Source organism: Manacus vitellinus, unplaced genomic scaffold, assembly GCF_001715985.3.
Source record: "Manacus vitellinus isolate BGI_N305 unplaced genomic scaffold, ASM171598v3 scaffold_3_pilon, whole genome shotgun sequence".
In the NCBI taxonomy this organism is placed as follows: domain Eukaryota; kingdom Metazoa; phylum Chordata; class Aves; order Passeriformes; family Pipridae; genus Manacus; species Manacus vitellinus.
In genome coordinates, this window is record NW_021940535.1 from 31,257,671 (window position 1) to 31,275,674 (window position 18,004).

Below are 18,004 nucleotides of genomic sequence, written 5' to 3' on the forward strand. Positions count from 1 at the left end.
GTACTGACTAAAGTAAAAACCTGAAGTTGAGCACTTAAAACTCTCACAAAATCCAAAGGAAAATGAAGTTGTGCTAAGGGTGGTGCTCCACAAAGTATGCACAAACATTGACCAAGGCCCTGCCTAGAGTCAAGAATTAATTTAGTGAGTACTGCAGTCTTCCTGACTTCTTCCAGCTTACAGCCCTAATAACAGTGCACACAGATGCCTCCTTTACTCAGGCCTCAAAGCCTACAAGTGCCTCCTGAAGGCAGGCAACTGTCGTATTTGATCAAAAAACCAAGAAAGATCTAACTCTCTTCATGAAAGCTTATCCAGGAGAGGAAGAGATGACAGTGGTGCGCTTCATATAAAAGGCCAAGTGCTTATAAGACTCATCCAATATGTGGGAGTTAATATCCAATTTCCCCTTACATACAAGAATCTCTTTTTAAATCTAATAGCTCCTTACCTGTTTCACTTTAACAAGACTTTCAGCATATCTCAGATCCCAAAGCTGCCCTCAGTGCCAAAGGGGAATGGTCTAAATATTAAGCTACATGATCATATTTGCTCTTGTGTTCTTTCTCGTGCCAGGACCTGCAAGTTCATCCTGTACAGACAATTCTTTTGGCCCCATGTTCAACCGAAAGGATAGAAGAACACAATGTAACCTACAGCATAGTGTTTAGGTAGATGCTCTTCTAGAAAATTATGGAGGTCTGAGTCCCCTTCCTTATCACATGTTCCAAAGACGGTTATCTTTTATTTATTTATCCAAGCTCTTTTATTAACTGTATGGAAGTTTTTTATAAAATTTTATTATAGATTTGCAACACATCCGGAAAGCTGTCAGCCTTCACGAGATGATAAACATGCACTTCATGATCGGTAAGTACGAAATTCCGTTAAGCGTTAGCAAAGTTTTTCTGACCATAAAGCTGATCAGCTTAGAAAGGTGAGATGTGATCACACAAAGGAGACTCACTGACTAGTAATTAAACTCGAGAACTGCTTTCAACTGAAGGCACAACACCCTCTTTGACAAAGCTGATGCCACTTGTTATAAACTGTCACCCAAAGTGCAGGATTTTTTTTTTAGTTATAGATCTAAAGTACTGAAAGTTATTCGCTTTCTTAGTAAAATAGCTTTGCATCTCTTTGAATACTAACAGATATCAAATCTGTTTCCAGTGAAGTATCAGTTCATGGTTTCATTTAAGATCTACCTGGAGCAGACATTTTCTGACACAATTCTTTAAAGGGGATGAAGAGACCATCCCACCAGCACTTAGTAAAATTAGACAGCAGACTACATGTTCAGTGCACTGTTTTAGGCTCCTTGCATAACAGACTGCAATTCCCAGGGCTGGTTGCTTTGGGAAAACAAAGTCAAAGCAGAGAAAAAAGGTGAACAGTTGTTATCATCTTAGCTAAAAAATACCCTACAATCTCACTGCTAGGCTTTTAACACAGGTGGCAAGTACACTAGCAATTCATGCAATGGTTCCCCCTCACCTTCTAATAATCATAATTATTCTTCTATCTTTAAGAAAAATTCCCCTAAGCCACCTCAATTTGACAAGCTTTTTGACATTAAGTGCTACCTTATTTTGCTGCATTACACCACTCTCTGAAGTTGTTTGTTCCAAACTTTCCCATTCTGTTGAGTTTACTTGCTGCCACAGATCCGTGAGAAAAGGAAGCACTGTCTGTCAGTTTTGCAGCTCTCCTGATGCCATGCTTACCCTTAACAGCCATTTTTGCTAAACCCTCCTGGCATGTTTGCCCTACACTGCAAAAACTCTCGCAGTGAAAGCAAGCCCCACACCCTTGGAAGCATTATGTCTACCATGTAAATATAAACTACAGAATTTTTAAGACAAAGATGTATCTTTCAAAGCCTCTTGATGAATTACCACTGCAATATGTTATTAGTCATGTATCTTCATACACAAATAAGTTAGTTCTTTTAATTCTTAGTTTTCTAGGTGTATAAGTGTATCTTCTAAAACGTCGGCAGCAGATCTGTCTGTAAATTGGCCAAATGAAGCAGATACTCCACACAACACAGACCAGAGAAAACACTTTCTCTCCTCTCAGGTGTCAGCAACAGTTTTAAGGAAAATAAGGAACAGAACATATGGCACATCTAGATTTTGTCTCTCACACAATAAAGAAGCAAGCTATCAAAAGCAAAGCATGAGATCAGAAAGATCGGTAGAGAGAAAAAGAACCAGAAAACTAAGAGCATTTACACAGTCTTTATGGATATGAAGCTACATATTTCACACATTATTTACTTATTAGAAATAATAAAATACAATAAACAAAATCCACATATAAGGTCACAACAAAATAAACTCGGTGGAAAAAATGTAGCACAGTAAAATGTTCACTCTTTTGAGTGATGAATATGCTCTATGTAAAGCAATGAAAAAATATAAACTGACAATTAAGAAAGCTTGTTTGTTTTCTTTTCTATTTTTTTAATGTAATGTAAAATGTCAAGTATGCAGCCCTAGAAAACAAGCAAACTGAGGATAAAAGAGGAAATTATGTCCTAGGCCATCAGAAAACAGCAGCCCTGGAAGTCTCCAGAATCAATCAGAGGGCCAAACTGGAGAAGAAAGGGTTCAACTCCTATTTTGGATAATGCTCTAATTGAGGGACTAGTGATGCAGATGGAAGTGGTTAGCTCTTAAAAACAGGCCACAAACCTGCCCTACAGCTTCTTGGAAACCAAAATGCTGCAAGTGCAGTGCTACCGAGTACCACTGGCTTATGAAAGCCCAGTCAGGATCCAGCCAGGCAACAGTGCTGGGTGCTGACCAGGCTCCGACCCAGCCTGCACTCCCACCCCATCACCCAGCTGGGGTAGGAGACTCCACCGCTCTGCCACCACCCCTGCCAAACTCCCATGGTTCTCTTGGCTGGATTTAGCTTCCAGCAGCACAGCATTCTCAAGCTAAATCCAGATTTCTCGAGCTCAGAAACTTGCAGTTCTTAATGGCATGGATTAACTACAGGGCTTAGAGACATAAGTGACCCTTTGCACAAGAAAAATAAAATAAATAACATAAATCATATATGGGCACAAGAGGTTCACTTTAACAGAACCACTTTTAAGCCAAAGGAGTGAAGAACAATTTACTTTGTACTATCCACTATCTTTTATTCCCTTTACTCACAGTGCTACTCAAAAAACTTCTCATTAACCCCTCTCATGTTTTATAAATGGCTGTTGGTCATCTTCAGCCATACATACTGGCCTATCTTCTGGGAGTTCTTGAGCTTTACAAAACCAGCAAAACACCTCTCTCTATTATTATCAGAAAGATTTCATAGATAAACTAGATAAAATTAGCAGCTCAGTACATTTTACAAAGTTCACTGAAGGTGTACAGCACAGTATGGGATTATTTACCAGTTTAACCACAGCTTTTGAGTACTTGGACTCAACTGAGCACTCAGAACATGTTCCCATCCCAACCAAGGCTTACCCAGCTGCAGGACAGCAACAGCCATACAGAATTCAGCTACTGCTAAATGCAAAATGTTAGACGGCTTTTCCGCTGCTGCAAATGAACACTACTCCTCAACAGTTTTATTTTTGTACAGGCTATTTGAAATTTTCCCCCTTAATCATAAATATTTAACTCATAATATTTATCTAAATATTTCACCCAAAATTTTTGCATTTTGTTAAATATTACTTATAAGTTAGGTCAACCTGCTCATGTATACAATACGTCCAAAAAAACCCCTTAAAATCCTTTATTAGGTAGCTCTTTTGATTGACAGTCGTGAGCCTCTCATTAAGAAGAAACATTAAAAGTCTACTATCAATCCTTAAACTTAATTATCTGTAAGTACAGGTAAAATTTCAAGCTATATTCAATGAATTCTTGCTAAAATGCTCATATATCTTTAAACAACATTACCTATTACAATCAAACCTACTGGAATTGCTGCATAACCCCTGGATTTGCAAAACCATGCATTCTTAGAACTTGATAAATAATATAAGAGGTCACTTAATATATTTTACAAATAATAAAAGTAAAAGAATTCATCTTGGATGCAATTTAGCTGCTTCCTTTGTCAAAGTTCACTATCAGAAAAATAATTTTTCTCTGATTTAAGCCACAGAACTGCAGGATGGCAGAAGTTGGAAGGGAGCTATGAAAATCATCTGGTCCAACCCCCTTGCTCAAGCACAGTACTGCTTGTCCAGGACCATTCCCAGACAGCTTTTGAGTATCTCCAAAGATGGAGTATGCACAGCCTTCCTGGGTAACCTGTACGTGTTTAGTCATCCTCTCCGGGAAAAAGTGTTTCCTGATGTTCAGAGGGAACCTCCTGTGTTTCAGTTTGCACTCACTGCCCCTGGTCCTGTCACTGGGCAAAACTGGAAAGACCCTGCACCTTCCCTTCAAGTATTTATATACACTAATAAGACCACCCTCAAGTCTTCACTTCTCCAGGCTGAACAGTCCCAGTTCTCTCAGCCTTTCCTCACAGAAGAGATGCTCCAGAGCTGTAATCATCTTCACGGGCCTTCACTGGACTTTCTCCAGCCTCTTGTTCTGGGGAGCCCAGAACAAGACCCAGAACTCCAGGTGTGGCCTCACCAGTCCTGAGTGCAGAGGACGGATTGCCTCCCTCGACCTGATGGCAGCACTCATCCTAACACAGCCCAGAACACCATTAGTCTTCCTTGCTATATGGGCACTTTGCTGGCTCAACTTCCACTTGGGAGTTCTCCAGAACCCCAGATCCTCTTCTGAAAAGCTGAAGAGGATCCACCAACTGGGTGGCCTCCAGAATATAATGGTGCATGGGACTTTTCCCCCACGAGGTGCAGGATTCTGCATTTCTCCCTGTTGAACTTCATGAAGTTTATGTCTTCCACCTCTGTCTTCAGCCAGTTTCCAAGCTACTTCACTATCTGCACATCCAGCCCACATTTAACAAGCTTCTCTATGAATATAGTATGTCAAAAACCTTACTGAAGTGAATGTAGACAATGTCCACTGCTCTCTCCTCACCTATCAAGTCAGTCATTTTCATTGTAGATGGTTATGAGGTTGGTCAGGCATAACTTCCCCTTTTAATGGTCAAAGTTTACTGGTAGTGACTGTGTCATGCACTTGCAGTAAACCACAGTAAGTCTCAGCAGTTACTTTGGATCTACAGCTGTTAAGCCTGGAGACTGCTTTACTGGCCATACAGAGAGAAAGAGAGGGAAAAAAAAAAAGAAGAAAAAAAGAGCCCCTCTGTTTAGTAGTATTTCCCTCCCACCACACCTTAAATATCAAATGAAAGAAATGTGCAAAACATCAAGAAAGCAGTTTTCAGTCAACCTACATTTAATAGAGAGGAGATAAAACTGACCAACTACTTCAGAGGAAAATGCTGGGCAAAGGGGAATAAAGAGTTACACGGTCTGGTAGTCTCTTCATATCAAAGATCATACTGAAACATTCTCATTTGTGTTAGTGCACTTTGACACACTGCTAAATTATCTTTTTCAAGTGTGCTCTAAACCTGTGGATTAATGAGGTCTCTCTGGTTTGCCCTTGCGAAAATACAGTATTAAAATAATTTGAGTATTCTGCTTAAACACAATGAAATCTACTGGGCAATCACCCAAGTCAACATTAATGAGCAAATATCTTTGGGCTTCTGAGAAGGCTGAGCTAACAGGTAAATATTTAAGTATGTCAGATTCTACACACCTAAGGAATCTAAGCATGTCAGTACCTAAATACATCACGGTCTATCTTAAAGATGACTGCAACTTTATAAAGATGTAAAGATGATTACAAGGCTAGATAAAGCATTGGGATATTTTTTATCAAAAAGACCATGATCTAGATCTATTAGAAAGCAGTTTGATAGCATGACTTAAAAACCTCTATAGTTTATTGCTCTTAAAAAATAATGTGAATAGTGAATTTGAAATACAGGTATATTTTATCAAATAAAAGTCCCTAGGTCTACATGCAGCATAGACTGAATATTAAAAGATATCCTTTCAATGTGAACCAGCATCTTATGCCCTTGAGATTATGCACTGAATACTAAGGCAGATGGAAACTGCAGGGAGGAACATCAGAAGTTACAGATATGCACAGTCTAAGAAGTGCAGCTGTATGTGTAATAACACAACACAAGTGAGTCTTGGAGATAAATTCTGAATTCACCTCTTCCAGAGACTTTATCATATGGAAGTATCTCTGTGATCCGGCAGGTCTCTTGAATCAACTCTAGTAAGTAACTGAAGTAAAATTTGCTTCCCTCACCAGAACACTTTCTACATTAAAAAGGACACCACAGAATAATAGCTATTGCTTTGTATTGTTTCACTACAGAAATATAGGGTACTTTTTAAAATACATTATTGTGGCCTGCAAGTTCAACGGTGCTGAAGGAAATAGCAACACTTAACAGGACTAATAGACACTATTAGACAACACAGTAATCTATTAGGAACATAGGAAAAGAGTGCCTGCTATTACAATTCTTTAATCTTATTTGGAAAATGTTCAATTCCACCTTAAAAGTGGAATGCTGCCCCTAAGACTTCAGGTACCTTTTCTTTATGAATATACCAGGGATTTAATTATGCTCTTTTTCAGGTTTTGTCCTCACTCACTGGCCAAGACAAATTTCTTAAGGTCCTTGTTTTATGACAAAATTAACCAAGAAAAAGACAGATAAGAGCACCAAGTTGCTGAAGCTCTTCCTGCAAACACACTTGCCTTAAGCAGAATCCACCAAACACGTTCCAGATGAAGTCTCCTTAGCGAGTTATGACACCCACAATTCCCTACCACTTCCAAAATATTTTGCCTCATATCTAGCATGCCATTTCCCTTCCTCACAGCTGCATCGCACCACGATGTCATTCTGTGCTAGCAAGTCACAGAGTGGCTTTCTCCTTAGCAGTTGTCCCCTACAAATGAGTTACTAGTTCACCATGAAATTTCTTAGCTCATAAATCCACTCACACTACTCAAGTCCTCCCAGTCACCCGTATTTTACTGTAATCCTATGCAATGATAAGGCTTCCCTATTTTCCGTCAAAAGCAAGTGTCATTAGTGTGCTCCAACTTTCTGAGACAGAACTACTGAAATTTTTAACATGGTCTTTTATCTTATCAAAGGCAGATCCTAATTTATTCTGACATATACATATACCGCCTCTGATAAATCCATTTACATGTATTCCATTTGTCTCCCTGCCTTTGATTCTTTTAAAAGTGTTTGCTATGCTATTGCTGTGCTACAGAAAATAAAAAAATAAAAGAAAATATTAATAATTTTCAGGCTGCCAGAACCACCTCTTCTCCACTTTCTGAAAAATAGCTACTGCATTTGCTCTTCTGCAGTTAAATACTATCTCTATTTTGCTAGTTTTGTTTGTTTTGAAATGTTTGCTACAAGATTTTTCTAAAATACAACTCCTTTGACCCAGCCCCATGCAAACCTGAGCACTAGGAGCTTCTAAGTTTCTTCTTCCTTTCACTATATGAATTTCCATGGTAACAGTTTCCACCTGTATACGTTTATTTCACTCTTAATCCCAATTCCATGTTCAACATGACCTACTGCACCAAAAATGAAGGCAAAATTGTAATATAAACTGGGGAAGATAACTCTAATCATAACTTTATGCTCACTGCATAATGCCCAGTTTCCTTTCTTGTTTCATTTTTAATGGATAAATAGCTTTTTACTGCTTGGATTATTTTCCTTTAGAAGGTCAAACTCAGTTTGACTTCAGGCAACTTCTTATTCGCATTTAAGGCTTCTGAACCTTATGACATTCTTCATTTTTTGAACAACCACTTTTGCCACTCCTTCCAAGTCCTTGGCTAGCTTATGATCTCTTTGGCTGGCTTTTTTTCTGATTAGGTCTGCAGTCATTCTGCTTGTGTATTCTGCTTTTTCTTGAGATGCAAATCCTATGCACTTTTTCTAATTCTGAATCAAAGAGCTCCCTTTGCTCTTTGGTTCAACTAATTTCAAACCATTTCCCTACAGTTTCTCAGTCTGCATTTTTGAAATCCAAAACTTTAATTGGAAACCCCTTTCAATCGAAACCACATAAACCTCTGATGCCAATTATCCAATCCAAACTTGGTTGCTACAAACAGTTATCCTAGAATGCCCTTCAAGCTCATGAAACCTACTTTAAAGCAACATTATTTCACAACATTATTTCTTTTTAGTTCAAGAACTGTGTGTGAACATTGCATCCAGGAATTACTGATCTTTAGAATTAGTAGGGAAATTATGACCTATACAAGAGTTCAAGTCTCCACAGCACATTGTGGTAGGCAAATAACTTTATTCCATTACTGTATTCCAATAACTCCATGTATACTTAACACAAGAAAACTCTTCGGCACCTGAAATCACTGTGTATGAAAGACTCATCCACTGAAGGTACAAAATTTCAAGTCAGTACTATGAGATATCCATGTACAATGCCTTCTGAGAACCAAAACAATAACCTGTTCTGGAATGCTTTATCCCTTTGCTATTCCTTATCTCAGAGCATCCAGTCTTTGAATCATTAATATTTACTTCTCATTCCTTTCCCTGAAATATATATATATAAAAGGTTCTGCTTTTCATAAAAAGATCTTTCATAACAAACGCAACTGAAATAAGAGAACAGGTCCCAGAAATGCTCTATATATCCCACCACCAGAACAAAGAACCTGCTTTTTTACACTGTTAACTTTTACAAATAATCAAAGTTAGCATGACAATCCTTGCAGTACAACACATTTTATTACTGCTTAAGTCAGCAGAATTCCCCATAGTTGACAATACCTGAAAAAAGTGTAAGTTTGTTTTATGTAGCAGAATAGACACGTTCCAAGCTACCCAAGCGATAGCTCTGTATGTCAAACTACTTCACAAGTAAAGATGGATTTAAGGCAACAGACTAAGCAAATTACAAACTTGCTGCCCATTTTACAGAATTCAAATACCAGCATATGATCCAGTAATATATTCAAGACTATAGGAGACAGAAGCTTAGCCTACTTAATACCTAGTTTTGTGCTTTAGCCAAAACTATCATCCATTCCTAATGCTGTAAACAAAGCATGGACTGTGGTGTCCCACCCTTATGGGGAAGGAGTACCCAAGATTCATAGATGCTAGTGGTCGAAAGGGACAATAAAAGACAGAGGGTCCACAAAAGCTTACAAAGTTTTATTAGCAAATTATGCACTTGGCATGGAAATTGGTATAAGTTAGTCCCTATCTCCTAGTATAAGCACATGGCAGTGGGTTTTGAACAAAGGTATAGGGTAAACGGAGTGGGGGCTAATGGGGGGGGGAAGCGAGGAAGAGGAAGGGTGGAGGGGGGGAGAGGGGGAAAGAGAGAGAGAGAAAAAGATTGCCAGTCTTGGCTCCAGCATTTATACAGCTGATGGGATGCCCAAGGTCCTGGGGTATGTACATGCCTGGGTTTCATGGGGATATCTTTCTACAGATAACTGTTCCCCACCCTGCAGATAAGTTTCTTGCTTTCTACACAAATTATTTATCCTGTGTAGTCTGATCTTCTATACCCTTCTGGAAATGGGCCAGAGGGCTTTGAGGGTTCTTGGAGGCCTTAATCCCCCGCTACTGGGTCAGCCTCTGGACAACAAGCCATGCCCCTTTCTCAGTCTCATTCCTGTGCTTGTGGTGTATTGTGTAGTGCTTATCTCCAGGAGCCAGAACAAGGACATTTGTCCCAGAAATGTGCTGCCCTATGTCCATATGGCCCACTTCTCCAGCCACATTCTGTTCTTCAGTGTATTATTACCAACAATCCTACGCTCCACAGCTATCTGACTACTGGTGTTTGAGACATACACATTAGCTCTCTTATTTTCTAGGCTTCTACCTGGAAGAGGAACTGGAGTAGGGAACCAGATTTAAGGAAAGCAAAATATTCTTTCAGTGATTTCAGAAAGAGTTACACATCTTTCTTTATCTGTAAGCTTTCATAATTAACCCATTCAAAAGCAGACAGATTTCTCAGATGCTGTAATCATTTCAAATCTAACATAGCCTCATGATTTTTCTGCAAGTCCTATCTTCCACACTGGCCTTAAACAACAAGTATCCTAACATGCACCGGTACTGCTTTATTTATAGAATCACAGCCTCACTGCAGGTGGGAGGAAGATCTGAAGATCACCTAAATCCAAGTCAGTATTCACTTAAACACAAATAGAAGCACTGGCAAGTTTGAAGCCATGGCCTGTACAATGCTTGCAGATGGGTAATCTCTTATGACTCCTATGATCCAAAATAGTTCATCAACATTATAGCAACAGGTAAATACAGTACTAAACACTTAATCAGGTAAAGAAATACTTTTTTTTAACACTAAAATTTGAAAATGTTTTCAGCACACTTTATTTTGATGTTTACCAGACAAACAACAATGATGCTTTAGAGTAAATATTTCTAAATTAATTAGTGTCAGATTGTTTCACATTCTTTCTCCGCCACTATTTACATTCCTGAACTTTTTTTGCCAGGGCAACCCCTGGTATCAGCACAGGCTGAGGGATGGACATACCAAGAGCAGCTCTGCTAAGAAGGACTTGGGGTTGCTGGTGGATGAGAGGCTGGACATGAGCCAGCAACGTGCATCTGCAGCCCAGAAAGCCAATTATATCCTGGGCTGCATCACCAGCAGCGTGGGCAGCAGGTCGAGGGAGGTGATTCTGCCCCTCTACTCTGCTCTGGTGAGACCCCACCTGGAATGCTGCATCCAGCTCTGGAGTCCTCAGCACAGGAAGAACATGGACCTGTTGGAGCAGATGCAGAAGAAGGCCACCTAGATAGAGGGATGGAGCATCTCTCCAACAAGGAAAGACTGAGAGAATTGGGATTCTTCAACCTGGAAAAGAGGGGTGACATAATTGCAGCCTTCCAGTACCTGAAGGGAGGTTTACAAGAAAGGGGGAATGGCTTCAAACTGAAAATAGGTTTAGATTAGATATTTAGAAAAAAATCTTTACTGCAAGAGTGGTGAACAGGTTGCCCAGAGAAATTATGGATGTCCCATCTCTGAAAGTGTCCAAAGTTTTGTCATGAAAGGTGTCCCTGCCCATGGCAGAGGTGTTGGAACTATATGATCTTTAAGATCCTTTCTAACTCAAACCACTGTATGATTCTATGATTTTAGTGACAGAAATGAGGAATAACTAGAAGAATGATTAATTCCTTGAACTGATTTTTAATAAGAAAAATCATCACATAGTTCATAAAAAAAAATTCAAAACAACTTTAAACACAAATATCATTTGTATTCTACACTGAACTACAGTCAGAGCACTGGTAAAATGTCTTCAAAGGCAAGAGAGAGAGAAAGAGAAGCACAAGTTCCAACTCCTGAAGACCATCTGAACAAAATATGATCTGGAAAACTGGTGTTGTGGGGTATAAAATTCAGTCATGCTGCATGACAAAAGAGAGGAAGCACAATATGAGGCACAAGCACTATGATTATAATCCCTTAGTACTGACTTAGCTGAAGCATGGAAGAGCCATTTGCTATACACCTTCCTTCCTGTTACCCTTTCTCCCATCTACCCCAAAACTTACAGAGGTCTGCAGAGATGTCCCTTGACCACTGCATGCTGAGGAAGCCTTATGGAACACTGAAAACTGCAGCAGCAGCTTGAGCTAAAATCCCATACAGCACCACAAGTTACCTGCTGTCTGCCATACGGTCTGATCACATACTACCCAATCCCTTGGCTGGTAGGAGCAAGTCAGAGGAGCAGAAGGTTGCAAAACGAGACTCAGCAGGCGACACCAATTGCTGCTAACAGCTTTAAATGGTTTAACGTGTACCTGGTGCCAAAATCCAGGCACTAACTGAAGATGGAGCCATCAGCTATCAAGACAGCAGAAACTCTGGACTTGGAAAGAGAAGAGGCGAACATTACCCCTCCATTCTAATTGTACCCAGGATGGAGGAAGTGTAGCTATGATTTGGAGAAGCAATAAATTTCCATTTGCTAGAGCATGGAAAGCCAGGAGATAATGAATTCTGCACTACTGGCAATCCTCGTCCAATTAGCCCGCAGTGTTTGGGAAGCGGCATAACAACCCAACCCTCAGGAAACCCTGCAAAACTCAACGAAAAAACAATAAATCACCAAACTGCTGGTTTGGTGGGGGGTTTTGTGGGGTTTTTTTGTAGAAAAGTATCCCTGGCAAAACTAGGGTATTTTTTCCTCAACACATCTACTTATCTTTTTCACCTCTTACACTCACCTTGGAAAGCTTCAGTTCTATCCCTGAGCACAAATGCAATACCTCATCACAAGAGCAGGCCAGGGCTGATAAAGCTCCCACCGACACACAGAACTTCTCATATCAGTGATGCCACACTCCAAATACCTAGAAACTCTCCAAGCCTGCAGTGGCTCCTAGGCTGTCACCTACTCCTAAAGGGACTTTCAACAGAGATGAGATCAGCAAATATATCCCATAATCCCAGACCAGAGCAAATGGCCCATGGAGGATGGGATCTCTGATAGCAAAATTACAGACTGTAACAGAGTAAGATTTCCTGCATGCATTGACTTGAATGTTTATAGTGAGTTTGTCAATAACTGGGTCATCTTCCTGCTCAGGAGACAAGCAGAATTCAGTCTTTATCAGTCTCATCCTTCTGCCTATACTTCACTACTTCTCATAGCCCCCAGCATTTCCCCTAGAGGGACAAAAAGTCCCTCAACATGTCTACCTGAAAAATCATACAGAAAAATAGTCCAAAGATGTTTATCTAAATCTGCTGAGACCTTCAAGTAACAACTTTATGACAATAACTATCCATTGATTTCACAGGTTATACATACAAATGCCAACTTTGTTAATTATTTCAGAGCTCACCTGCAGGAGGAGAGTGAAGGTACAATAATGCAAAACCAGCACTAAACCTCTAGAGTTTTGGTTGGACTTTGCACACCACTATCTAGCAGAGTAGTTAAGTACAAATTGCTTCATTTTCATAAAGAGAAATTGGTTTTCAACAGTTCAGAAAATACTCCTACATTGCTTTATATTTTCCTCTCTCAAACCACTACAAACACCATAGTAATTCAGCAAATTATTAATGAAACCAATTATAACCACTAATACACAAAATAGTGTAGAACAGAAAAATTCTTAAGTAGTTGCTGTCTATTCAGTTAGCAAGCATCATCCCCACATAACAGATGGGTACAGGGAGTTACTGGGTAAGTTCATCCGCTAGCACTGTGCAAGGGGACAGAATTCAAGTCCCCCATGGCACCTACACTGCTCATTGATACCTATCTGCTGGGCAGAAACCTCTTGCCAGAGCCAGTTCACAACCTCCCAGCAGTATGTTGAATTGGCAATGCTGTTGGAGAAGGAGTGCAGGAGCCCAGAGACTCAGAAGCCACGAGGACTCACCAGGGGATTTTCCAGCTGCCCTTCCTGGGTCCCTGCCCGCGGCAGCGTGGCCCAGCAGTGACCTGATGGCACTGGCAGCCTGCCAGGGCTTACACCGCTTGACACTGCCAAGGGAACTACAGAGCAGTGCAGAGAAAAGGGAGGAAGGCTCGAGAAGAAGCTTTTAATTTTCCACAACTTTTGATGCACTTCTTCCTCCTAATGCAAGCTTTCCACATGGTATCACTTCTGCTTCCCCACATGACTAAAAGATTGCATGCACTGGAGGTACCATAGACAAAAAAGCAGGGGCTCTCCCAAACCTCCCAATCCCTCCTACAATGTTCACCCCCAGAGCAGCTTTTATTCTGTTTTCTTCCTATCTACAATAAAGATGCTACAATAATTAAAGCAATGATTCTTTTACTTTGTATAAGCTTGTTAAGAGTGCTTTATGCTTAAACCCATGACAAATGCACTCTTTCATTATTTACAGAAAAAGACTTTTAGAGCATTTTCCTGATGGACAGTTATTCTTACTGTATAATTTGTAATCTGAAATGAACATAGCATGAAAAACTTGAAAAGAAAAAGATTTATAACTAAATAATTGAGAAAATGCTCTTATAGCACTTGGCATGACAGCATGATTCAGACAGACAACCACAATATACTGAAGTAAGAATGTCACTGTTAGCTCTTTCAGAAACAGCAGAAAAATCTGACCAACACAAGAATAAGATCAGCAGAGTCACTTTCTGGATTATCATTTTTGGGAACCATCATAAACAACTGGTAGACCTTTAGAAGCGAGATCATCTTATCTGTTAGTACAGCCTGCAGGGGAAGGAAGCGAGGTGACAACTTCCATAATTCTTTGTAATAAAAATCTTCTCTTCGCCTCCCCAGAATTCAACAAAACTACCTAGTTCAATTATGGGAATAATCTAGAGGAAGCATAAACACATAGAATTTTTGGTTCATGATGCAAGCCTGAATAAAATACTAACAAAACAAAATAAAATGCACTATCTTGTCTTGGAATGTTTTGTTTCAGTGTAAAAAACAGTCTTCCAAAGCATGAAGAACACAGGACTATTCTTCTCTCTCCACCCCACAATAAACAGATGTGAATACCTGGTTGTTTCCTTCAGATGAAAATTTCGTAATACAATATACATCTTACCTACCTTAAACCATATGCAGTGTAAATGCAGATTTTGTAAATCACATTACTTCAATAGGGGAACTTCTGTTCATTGATTTAGTGATTTTCATTGCTAAGCTCACATAATGAAAATAGTCAACTTCAATTACATATTTTTAATCATAGAGTGTTTGCATTTCAAGTACTCGATGATATATGGCTGTTTTAAGAGCCATTTCTGCAAAAATTACTATGTTTTTGAATTGTCCATTTGAGACATCTAGCATCTTCAGCCAGGTCAAACCACCACATACATGCACTAAAACAACCTTGGAAGTAAAATACTCAACCCTGAGACTCAGCAGTGAAAAGCCGGTACAACAAAACATGACTAGTTATTCCTTCTTGCACTGAAACATACTTTTAGCTGTAATTTCAAGGTACTTAAAACTACATCATAACAGCTCTCCAAAAAACACACCTTTCATTAGGTGTTTCAGTCAACTGACTTCACCTTTCTGTAGCACTAAGATATACTAGATAAACATGTATTGTTTTAAAGTTTTAAAAAGTGACAATGCTACTAGAAAAGATGACACAGAATACAGATGCAGAGTATTAACAGTCCTCCACTACAGAATCCCACTCTATTTCATGACAGAGTCTTTAAATACAGGTATTTTAAAGAATATCTGCTGAGAGCTGAGGAAAAGCCATTCAATCTAAAGAAGCTGTGATTTCAAATGAAATGAAACGAGCAGCACAAAGGCCACCAAATACCCACATCGACATTCCACCATGTGGTTACAGTTCAGTCTTGGAAGTCAAAACATGCATGCTAAATTCTCAAACTTCACAAACGCAGCTGTCATTCTCAATTTCCAAGAAGTCTAGGAAATTACACGAGTTCATCAGAGCTCGGCTGCCTTACTTCATTTAAGATTATGTTCACTGGTTGACTGCAATAAAAACATGTATCAAAAGATCCTCTACAATTTTTTCAGAGAGGAGATCAGATGTCAAAATTTCCTTCAAATAAAGCTGCATTTGAAAATTAACCAACATAAGAAACTTTACCTTAATTGGAGCCCGGCTGAACTGTATTTTTCTGTTGGCTGGGATTTCGTCTTCATCTGGCAGTCCATTAATTTCAGAATATTCCATATCAGGTTCATAACAGTTATTTTCATCACTGTCATCTAAATCATCCTGTTCTGTACCTGTCTCTCCCCAGTCAGAATTATATCTGGATCGTACCCGATACACATTATAGTCAGAGTGCATGTACACGTGGGAACTCTGAAAATTAATCACATCTTCATTCACATCTTTTTCATTTGTCTCATCATAATGGGACTCAGTAGTATCTGAAACCGCATCTGTGGCAAAATCACCACCTGAAGCTACATTTCTTGTTAATTCTGCAGCTTCGGGTCGATCAAAGATACCTTCTGTATTTTCTGACTGTTCCTTTTGTTGCACCAAAACTCCCGCCTCTGTTTTTGACTTACTCCTAGAACAGTGGTCCACAGGTCTTTCGCTGTCAAGCATGCTGACCAAATCCTGTTGACCTGTTGCAGAGCTCTCAACAGAATCAGCACTTGCCTCTGTCCTCTTCTTTATTTCTTCAGTTGTTTTTGAACCTGCTGAAATGCCTGTAGACACTTTCTGTCTTGGTGTTGAAGGTGTGTTAGTTTGCTGAGAATTCTCAGCAGACATCACGCCTGTACTCTGTTTGGCTGGGGGAGACCATGTGCTAGCCTCTTTCAAAGGACTGAAACCCTCAAGGTTTGCAACCGGGGAGGAGATACTTGTGACACTAGATGAGAGGTTTAGTGGATAGTGACCAGTTACAGAGTACTCTTCGTTGTTTTCTGACTTTTCTACAAGGACTGCATTGTGTGAGTCGGTGTTTTCAAAAACCGCGCTGAGCTGACTCACAGTTGGAGAGACGGTCTCTGTCCTTGGGCTAAGACTGTCCAGTGAATCAGTGCTGCCTCTGTGAGACTTGGAGCTACACCACTCATCTGGAAGCTCATTGGAAACGATTTTCTCTTTCTTTGGGGAATAGCGATTTGAGTGTCCCATTTCATGAGCATTTCGCTCAAACATCTTTCGAGTTTCAGTAAACTTGGAATAGGAAGGACCATCATGGATAGTATCAAATCTACTAATCCTTTCTGAGACGGATGATTCCAATTTTACAATTGAACCATCTGCTTTTTCTACAAATTCTTTAGGCCTAATTCGTCTTTGAGGTGATGCAGGGCCACCCTTCCCCCTGGTTTTAGGGGCAACTCCAGCACTTTCAGTGGGCTCCATGCCCATCTGCATAAATAAGTTCTTGATCCGATTGACATTTGAGCCATATTTCCTTCCCCTGCTCTGCGAGGCCTCTCCTTCCTCTTTCGCTTTTTGGTCTCCATCTGATTTCGGTTTGTCAAAGGTGCTTTTCAGCGCCTGGAACTCAGTTCTGTAAGCATTTCTGTGAGGAGAGGCACTTCGGAGGGTTGATCTTTCTCCTGAAGACTCTGTTTTCATCATGTTTACTCCAGGACCACAAAACCTGCTTGCATAGTTTCTCTGGCACCACTCTCAGTAGTTTGTCACAGCTGAGATTCTGCTTGAGGAGTGTTTTTCCTCAGAGGCCACTGCTCTTCAGCAGGAACATACTCGACAGAAGATCTGGTGGCAAATATCTAAACACATGCAGCCAATTCCGACAAAGCAGCACGACCAAGGACTCAAGAACAAGGGCTGATTCAACCTGCAATAGAAAGGAGGGTTTTCTGAACCATGTCAGGTACTGTTACTTTAAATGTCACAATTTCCACTTACTGTTATTTGAGACGTTTACTAAAAAATACTAAAAAAAAAACCAAAAACCCAACCTGTGCAGACACATGAAAACTTATAATTACAAACTTTTTCAAATTGACTTCTGAAAAATTTACAATCTATAACATCATTCCATAGTGAAAGAACAGATTATCACATCTTATCATTCACAAGTACCATGGCACAAATACGCACGCAAAGGAAAGGCAATGTGACATGAAATGTGAGCCACTGCAAGACAATCTTTCCTCTCTCATAGAAACATAATGGCAGAAATACAATCAAAGATAATATGCTTAGAAAGGCAAGTTAAACATCAGCTCGAGGGAATTCAAAAAAATGCACCCAAAGTTAACATCCTCAGCTGACATGGTAAAGAAAGTGAAATCCCGTTAGAGAAAGTTGCCCCTTGTCACAGGCAGCGGCTTTAACATCTGGAGGAGCCTGGAGGTGCCCAACGCGGAGACGCAGAAACGGAGCCAGGGGCTGGACCCGCTCCCGTCCCCGGCCCGAGGGGCTCGTTCCCGGTCCCCGCAGCCCAGCACGGCGGTCACCCAGAGCCAAACCCTCTCCCTTCCCTTC

The 18,004-nt window shown here is 40.1% G+C and overlaps 1 protein-coding gene across 5 annotated transcripts in view; it reads right to left on the minus strand.

The window, feature by feature from the left end:
• Nucleotides 1-18,004, minus strand: part of PPP1R9A (protein phosphatase 1 regulatory subunit 9A) — a 169,894-nt gene that overhangs the window by 117,698 nt on the left and 34,192 nt on the right. For all 5 annotated transcript variants that reach the window (XM_018075361.2, XM_018075362.2, XM_008921191.3 and 2 more), the window contains exon 2: nucleotides 15,662-17,351. In XM_018075361.2, the coding sequence (XP_017930850.2) occupies nucleotides 15,662-17,128 (1,467 nt within the window). In that variant the 5' untranslated portion in view covers nucleotides 17,129-17,351. The remainder of the gene's footprint in view (nucleotides 1-15,661; nucleotides 17,352-18,004) is intronic.